Source organism: Globicephala melas, chromosome 12, assembly GCF_963455315.2.
Source record: "Globicephala melas chromosome 12, mGloMel1.2, whole genome shotgun sequence".
Taxonomy (NCBI): domain Eukaryota; kingdom Metazoa; phylum Chordata; class Mammalia; order Artiodactyla; family Delphinidae; genus Globicephala; species Globicephala melas.
Genome location: NC_083325.1, coordinates 5,265,564 through 5,274,444, shown reverse-complemented (window position 1 = coordinate 5,274,444; position 8,881 = coordinate 5,265,564). Strand labels below are relative to the sequence as shown.

The 8,881-nt window shown below is 41.0% G+C and overlaps 1 protein-coding gene across 1 annotated transcript; it reads left to right on the top strand.

Annotated features, from left to right (window-relative positions):
• Nucleotides 1–405: 405 nt before the first annotated feature.
• On the top strand, nt 406–8,359 carry IL1RL1 (interleukin 1 receptor like 1). The gene is made up of 8 exons (XM_070046852.1): nt 406–507; nt 1,369–1,540; nt 2,115–2,325; nt 3,300–3,474; nt 3,571–3,733; nt 5,143–5,214; nt 6,746–6,887; nt 6,981–8,359. Exons 2-8 carry the CDS (start codon nt 1,480–1,482, stop codon nt 7,141–7,143), a joined length of 987 nt encoding a protein of 328 aa, XP_069902953.1. The 5' UTR covers nt 406–507; nt 1,369–1,479; the 3' UTR covers nt 7,144–8,359.
• Nucleotides 8,360–8,881: the final 522 nt, after the last annotated feature.

Below are 8,881 nucleotides of genomic sequence, written 5' to 3'. Positions count from 1 at the left end.
GCTTTTGAAACTCTCTGCACCAAAGCTGCCATAACTGGCCGCGCCTTCCTCACTAGTGTCTGCTAAATGAAGTGTCAGAGGAGTATCTGGAAGAGCGGTCTCGAGGGCCCCAAGGTTTCCAGATCATTTGGAACTCAGTGTAATAATATCAGTGCGATCAACAACAAGCATTAGCTTGAGTCACTGATGCTAAAACAGGGAGATGATTTGATTACTTTTTCTCAAGGATTATTCAATGTTGTCCCTACATCTAAATATTTATGTACCAAGGTCAGAATTCTTGGTACATGGTGCACCAGCACTTTTGAACAAGTCATGAATTTTGGCTAGAAATCAAATTTCAGGGTGGGTGGAGTGGTGAGTTGAAGGATGTCTTTGAGTATCTCCCCTTTAAAATAAAAGAGAGCGTGCAAGTGAGTAGTCTGCAGGGAAGGAGCTACAAGATCTGGAAACTATTCACAGCTCAGTCATTCACTTGAAATTCATTCCTCCTGCCCTTCAGTTTGGGTAAGCATCAATTACTTATCTAAAATCTGTAGTGAAAAATTTTCCAGACACGTAATAAGGAAAGTATCAACAATTCATGTTTAGAGGAAATGTGCTTTCTGAAAATATATTAAGGTTGTTGTATTCATTCTATATTTGTCAGTTTCTGTATTGGTTCCGTCTCTCTCCTAACTTTTTAAGAAAAAAATGATATGGTTAAGTTATCCTTTTGCTGAAAGAAAAAGTATGTCATTATTTTTCACAGACCTTCAACTCTTCTTAGAAAGCTTTTGGCGAATCTTGGGGATAGGCAGGGGCAGGGACACATTTCTGAGGGTTTGGTATAGTGTCCAGGGCAACTATTTGATGACTGTTTTACCCATCTAAACTTTCCTATATCCCTTAGTTGCTTTGGGATGACCGTTTGTTTGCCTGTGTGCTTGAGGGCAGGCGGGAGTCATGTGTGTGTACACACAGCTGCCATCCTGTGTGGATGTCTGGGTTTCATATCTGCATTTATAATATTGTATTTTCTAAGGTCTGTTGAATTTTATAATTTTTTTTTTTTCAAAAATAGAAACCCATTTTCTTTCCTCTTAATTTAGCTTCGGTACGTTCTCACGAGACGGTGATATAGCATGGCTGTCATGAGCCCTGCGTGGTCCAAAAGTCCAGTAGGAATAAATGTAATGATACGTGTCTGAAGTCTGCTCCTATACATATTTATACATATTAAAGATCTGTTCATGAATAATTTTCCTGGGCGGTATTGAGCAAGTAAAAATCATGGCTGTAAATATTTTGCTTGTGATTTTGTCTGACTTATTTTTTGGTGTCTTTTTGTCAGAGATACTGACAACTCTTTCCAACTATAAATCTTAGGGAATACCATCAACCACCTAGAGGGGAGCCTCCCCATCGTGTGTCACAGATCTGCCTTGAATCGTCTTGAGAATCGGTTACCAACACTTGCTCTAGATTGAGAAACTGAGAATGAGACTTTGGGTCTTGGTAATTCCAGCAATTCTCATACCTTCCACATCAGCTACATTTAGTAAGTATTGCTTTTGAACTGACATTTAAAATTTTTTTAATTAAGTAATTCCAAGAACATTTGCCTAGTTTTAAATTGCCTGCTTCCAATTGCCCTAGCTGAATGGTAACCTAGAAAATTCATTTATGCTCTGCAGTCATTCTTCATCACCAATCTATCAGGATATATATATATATATATATATATATATATATATATATATATATATATATATATATGCCCATAACAAATATAGCATAATTTTAATTTTACATATTCAAATACGTCAAAATTTAATACGGTGCCTGCACGTAGAAGGTATTGACAGCGTTTGTTGACTGACAACACACTTTGTGTAGATGACATGGATGCTTTCCTTTGGAGCAATGTGAAGGATCTAGCTCCAAATTAAGTCACTAATCTGTGTATCCATTAGAATATTTCCTAAAAGATCTTAGATCATTTACTTATTCTTTCTCAAAGTGTGACCAGTTTCTAAATTTAATCCTAGAAGGGGATATTTAGAATACAGAAATTGTAACCCTTTTTATATGATCACTTCAGGATGATATTTATACATATTTTTTATTTGCAGGCAAATCATCTTGGGGCCTGGAAAATGAGGCTTTAATTGTGAGATGTCCCAGACAAGAAAAATCTCGGTACCCTGTGGTCTGGTATTACTCAAAAACCAACAAACATATTACCACCCAGAGAAGAAGTCGTGTAGTTGCCTCAGGGGAACGTCTTAAGTTTCTCCCAGCCAAAGTCAATGATTCCGGATTTTATACTTGCATTATCAGAAGGTATTATCCAGTCCTGTTCCTTTGTCTTTCAGAGTTGATAGTCTGAGCTGCCTCACTTCCCTTCTCTTTCTAGACCTCTCTGCAGCAGTTGAATTTATAAAGTGATTGGAATAAAAGAGCACCTGAAGAACACCATGAGGTTGGGCTTTAGGTGATGGTGAACTCTCTGGATGTATAATGACAGGGTTTAAGTTGTAGCCCAATTAGAAAAAGACCTAGCTTTTCTAGTGACCAGGAAAACTGAGAGCAGTTGCTCACGTTGGGCTCCAAATCAGAACAAACCAGCAGCCTAGATGTGGGGTGTCAGGAGGCTTATGATGGGTGTAAAAGGGGGGTCATCCGTGCCTCCCACGTGAGGGGCAAACCCAAGAAGTTTACCTGAGACTGGGGGCCCACAAGTCCCTCACTCTACATGTAAATTGCCAACTCTTGTGATTTTGTGCCTGTTTGGTACGTGCAAGGTGTCAGATGAACTAAGTCAAAAGGCAAGATGGGTACAGTTAGGTGCCTAGGTTCTGAGGTCAGACAGCGTTAGTTTCAAAGTCACGGTGTGTCACTAGTTAGCTGCACATTGCTGGTAAGTTACTTCTCCATCCTTGTTTCCTCATCTGTAAAATACATGTGATAGTAGAACCCACTTCAAAGCGTGGCTATGAGAATAAAATGAGATACACAGTAAACTCTTAATAAATACTAATTATCTTTATTATATCAGGTCTCGTATCAGCACGTACAGCGTATACAGAAATGGTGAGGGAATCATTTTAAAGGCTACTGTAGGGGTTGCGTTTTACCTAAAATGTAACAAAACGCATTTAAAACTCTAGATTTTAATGATTATTTTAGAAGAAGAACCACTATCTGTCAATTGTTTTAGGAAGAAAAGCAATATTAAGTAAAAGTTAGAGCTGGGTTAAGTTATTTTTTATAACGCTAAGTGACTTTTTAAAAAATTGTTTGATTTATTTTCATAGTCCTACCTCCAATAAGACTGGATATGTGAATGTCACCATTTATAAAAAACAACCAGGTTGTGATATTCCAGACTTTCTGATATATTCAACAACATCTGGATCAGAAAGAAATTCCAAAATATATTGTCCTACAATTGACCTCTACAATTGGACAGCGCCTGTGGAGTGGTTTAAGGTAAAAGGAAACGTGCAGGAAATAGATGAAAATCACACCATCAGAATAGGTGGAAGTAAAGAATTACTGAAAGTGGACTGGAACTTTTCATTTCAGAATTGTGAAGTTCTTCAAGGACCCAGGTACCGAGCACACAAGTCATTTTTGCTGATTGACCGTGCAAACAGCAAGGACACTGGTGATTATACATGTAAATTTATGCACAATGAAAATGGAGTCAATTATACTGTGACTGCAACCAGGTCATTCACAGTTATTGGTAAGCTACTGAATTCAACAAAATGCAATACTTGGAAAAAGCTAACGTGACAGAAATTGTGTCCTTCTTGTTGATTTGCCGGTACTCCATGCTCCTCCCCAAACTTCCTCCTGACTCATCTTATGTGTATTTTCTAATGTGACGCAAAGAGATTTTCTAAATGCACTATCAAGATGTAAGACATTTTGGAGGGAAATTACGCTGCTGATCCAAAGCCACATCTGTTCTGTCCTCTGTGGCTTCATTTTTCAAAGATAATGTGATCTGAATGCTAACCTAACGTTTTTTTGAATGGCAGTACCACTATTTGGAGAGCAAGATTAACTCTTTGTCTCGCAGTTTGTTGTCAGAGGTTCTGTAAATAGAGGAAAATCGATTTCACCTCTGTCATGACTAGCCGGTTAGAAGTTGAGTGAGAAGCTTTATAAAGAGATACATAGATATTGTTGGCTGATTTGCAATCTCGATTTGCAATGCTTTCATCATCATCCAGGACCTTAAGGAGGTCATTTAATTCTACCTTTTTTTTTCAAAATTACTTTAAATTCTATAAAAGTCCATGAGGGGTGAGACTTCACAGTCAAGCCTGTTAAATCTACAAAGAGTTGGGGTCTCCTTAGCAGAGCTTGATCTATGGGTGGAGATGAAGCAGGACCTGTATGTCTGGCAGATTCCTCAGGGCAGAGCAGTTGTGGAGAGGAGTTTTGGTTTGTAGTTTTCCAGTGCCCCACCGCTGTAACCTAAGCATCGCTGGACCACATTTGTGTTAGTACCTCTCAGTGTTCAACATCAAAACCTGCAGGGGTCCTTAATCACACCATCCCGAAATAAATGAGAATCAAGGGGTGCGGGAACGCAGCCGTGCATTCACCGTGTCTAGGCGTCAGTGCCACAGGCATTTGGACTCCCTGATAGGGTGGGCCACACGGGTGGAACGCTGTGAGCAGAAGTGTGGACTTAACGTGTCTATCACTTCAGGAGTCGTTTGAACTCGTCCCTGTAGCGTTCATTATGCTTTTTCCTGTAGAATCGTCGTTTTCTGACCATTGCTGCATCATGCAATTAATTTAATGCTCCGGATGGCATTTGTTTTGATGATAAAAAGAGAATAGAAAATATCAAAAAACATCATAGGTAGTAAGAAGACGTATTGCTGGAACGTTTTTGTTGCGCGTGTGTGCACGTGTGTGTGCATGTGTCTTGTTGCCATGGATCACAACGAGAAAAATCTGAGAAACATCATGTGAAAAAGGACAGAAATATGGAAATACAAGCTTTGTATTGATGACCACCCAATGCTTGCCTCATATTTATATTTTTACATATTTATATTTAATTAATTACATATTTACATTTAAATGTTTAAGTATTTATATAGATTTACATATTTATATTCTCTTTGATTTCAGATAAGCAAAGCTTTTCTTTGCTTCCAGTAATTATAGCCCCTCCACAGAATGAAACAAAGGAAGTGGAAATTGGTAAGAAAACTTTAAGAATACTGTCAACGTTTCGTCTGGAACATCTTTCCATATGACCCCTGTTCTGAATTCCCCAAGCAGGGGTCAGGCTGTTACCACAGCGGATCGTGAGGATTAAATGAGATGCGTATCTGGAAACACCCACCTTGGGCCCTTGCTAATAGTAGGAATATGTGGTCACAGCAACGTACGGCACTTACATTGGTACTGCACTGGGCTCTATTTTATTTACTTATTTTGGTGCTTTCATGTGTGCTACCTCATTTCCCTCTCACTTCTATCCAACTGTCCAAGGAGGTAGATATCGTCCCCACTTTATGCTTGTGGATGCCTAGGCTTAGAGAGGCTCAATGACATACCCAAGGATGCGGCGTGAATAAATGGTGATGGAGGAGAACCCAGATTGTATGCCTCTGTCCGTCTCTGCTTGTCCTGGTTCCCTGAGAGAATGGGGTCAAAATCAAAGTTCTTAGCACGTAAAGCAAAACGACGCTGACTGCCTCAGAGCTGCTCTACTGCTTTGCAGGGTTTTCCACGTTCCTCCCTGCTTTCGCCAATGCCCTCCTTCCCACCCGTCGACATGAAGCTCGAGTGCCCCCTCCTCCGTGAAATCCCCCTGCCCGCCTCCTTACCTGCCAGGGAGCACGATCAGAGCCAGCATCCGGCTCTGGTGCAGGGCCACCAGCACCAGCCCTGCTCCCTGCCCTGACGTCTCCCTCTGTATTCCCATGCCACTCGTCTACCTTTCTGTTAAAACACTAGAATACCGTGTGTTCTGATCGTTTGCTTATACCGTTGTCACCTCCCTGGAGACTCTAAGTTCCTCATCCCTCTTCAGATGCTTAATTCTTGACACAGGGACGAAGAACTCAGTAAAGGATGGCTGAGTACCCAACCCAAGGCAGGAATCAGCCCTTAAGCTTTTAGTTCTGAAAGGAGGAAATCTCAAATTAACAGGAGTGGGAGTGGAGAGGCTCTTGTTGGACGATTAAGCAGTGGGATTGTGGCTGATTCAGGTGAAACGGTTTTACCGACAAAGGTAGCTTACAGAGAGATGAAGGGGATTCCATAGGAGAAGAAAGGAGTGGAAGACATCCAAGGAAGAGGGGATATACACATATACAGGTGGCTGATTGATTCACTTTGCTGTACAGCAGAAACTAACACAACAGTGTAAAGCAGCTCTGCTCCAATTAAAAAAACAAAAGGAAAGGAAATGGCAGTGCGTAGTAAGGGGAAATCTTAGACTGTAACGTGGCATTGGTGAAGCCTCTACAGTTTCCACTGCAGGGGAGAGGGGAGAGGGGCCTGGGCTTCAACCTGAACTGTGAGTGTGATGAAAACGATGGGAGACGGAGAAGGTGGCAAAGCGAGGGCAGAGAAGCAGGAAGGTGCTGAAGATGAGGAAAGGAAATGGGAATCAATTCATGACACACACTAGACGTTCAATGACTTTTTCTCACCTGCAATTAAATTAAGTCCTCTCTGCAGAACGGACTTTTATTGGGGACTCGCTTTCCTTCTCATCCAGGAAAACCAGCAAACCTAAGGTGCTCTGCTTGCTTTGGGAAAGGCTCTCAGACCATGGCTGACATCCTGTGGCAGGTTAACGGAAGCAACGTTGAGAACTTCGGTGAAGCAAGAATGCAAGTGTTGCAAGAGCAAACTCAAAGGTATTTTGCAGTCTCAGTTAAAGCATCCCCTTCCCTTCCCACAAAGTTTGCAATTGCAAAATAAGCACTGAAAGTAACAGGTTGTCTTACTAGTTCTCGCAGCAAGCTGACTTGCCTAAACGCCGTGTTAAGAATAGCGGATGTAAAGGAAGAGGATTTCTCACTGAAGTACGACTGTCTGGCCATGAATTTCCGTGGCCTGATCACGCACACCGTAAGACTAAGGAGGAAAAATCCAAGTAAGGCATGTCTCTGAGACTTGGGTCACCTGAGTTTGCTGTTAACAACCGGAAGCTGAATCATATTCTTAGGGAACAGTGTATTGGAGTGTGGCTCCGGGGAGTCCATCAAGTCAAAGTGGTCCATCTCATAGATTGGAGGCAGGGGGAGAAAAGATCTGTCTTGGGTGTAGGCAACAGGGGGACATATTGTGTGTAGAGAATTCAAGACAAAAACGAAGCCACGCCACATTCACTGTGCTTCCCATCCTCGGCACGTCCAGACAGTGTTAAACGAGTCCGTGAGGACGTGCCCCTCCTCTCGGGTGCAAAGGCACCTTGCTTCCACTCCCTCCGTGTATCACTGCGCACACAATGATGGCAGAAAAGTAGTTTGACAAACATTTCCTTCCTGACCACCTGTCAATTTCCTCACTTGTTTGCATGTCCAGATAAAGACACCCCACTGGTTAGATGTAGCATTTAATCCGGTGTAATGAAGGGTGGGGAGAAAATTTTGATACTTTAACTTGTCACTCCATGTACCACTATGTAGAAATTATGTAATGTGTTTGTCACATAGTCATAGGGAGAGGTAAACTCCCAGTTTATACCCCTAAGTGGGGTATAGTCCAGATTAATTTGGATAAACCCACAAAGGCACAACATGGTTGGGAGAGATGAGAAAACAGACCACCAGTCAGATAGGGTCTTTTAGTCTCTGCCCGAGGGGGTGCTCGGGATTTTTCTTGTTTGAATTCAACTTTAACCACCGATTTGCAAGCTATTATAAAACAAACGGAATCATGACTACTGTAGATGATTTTAAATGCTGTCATGTTCCATGGGTCATCAGGATTCTGCCAGTTATAACTGTGTCACCCCAGGACATGTGGACCCTGTTGAGATGTCATTTTAGGGTGACATTTGTGGTTCTGGTGGGCACGGAAGATCCCTCAAGAAAGAGGAAGCCACCTCCACCCCTAGCACTGCCATGCTGTCCTTATCCCCATGCTTTTCTCACATTGTCATTATATGAACGTTCTCCGGGTGCCTGTGTATTGGAATTGTTTTCACGTTACGTGTACTTGGTGATTTTGTTCCTTCTAATTCATCTGTATATGCTACCTTTCACCTGTGTTTCTTCAAAGCAACACAATTATACTCTTGTCTCAACAACTATGTCGATTAAACAAAAACTGTTACAACTGCTCTCAAAGGTCACAATGAATTCCCTTATTTCTAATCATACAATAAAAGAAATTACACATTGTCCTGAATTTTAAAAACAAAAACTAAAAAACCTGTGTCCCCATATTATTAAATATCATTAAACATTTGATACTACTGCTATTAATAGTACACATTTATTCATTGTTCCCTAGGTACCAGGACCTGTCATTATTTCCCCTATAATTTTTCATTTACTTTATCAAAAATCCACGATGAAGAGACTATTACCATCATCTAGTTTTATAGATGAGGAAACTGAGGCGAAGAGAGGTTGAATAATTGGCCAGGCTGCAGTTACAGAGCCAGGATTCAAAGGCAAGCAGTGTTTCCTGTTTATAAGCTCTTACAGAAAGTATTCAGTGTTTAGTCAACACGTACAAGGATCACTTATACATTTATAAAATAACTAACATTTAGGAAGATACTGAACTTCAACTTGCCTTAAGGTCTTGGATTAACTTCTTTCTTCTAGTTAGCTAGTCACATGCATAACTACTTCACAAGAAATAGGGATTCCCGGCATGCATCCAGATAGAATTTTTA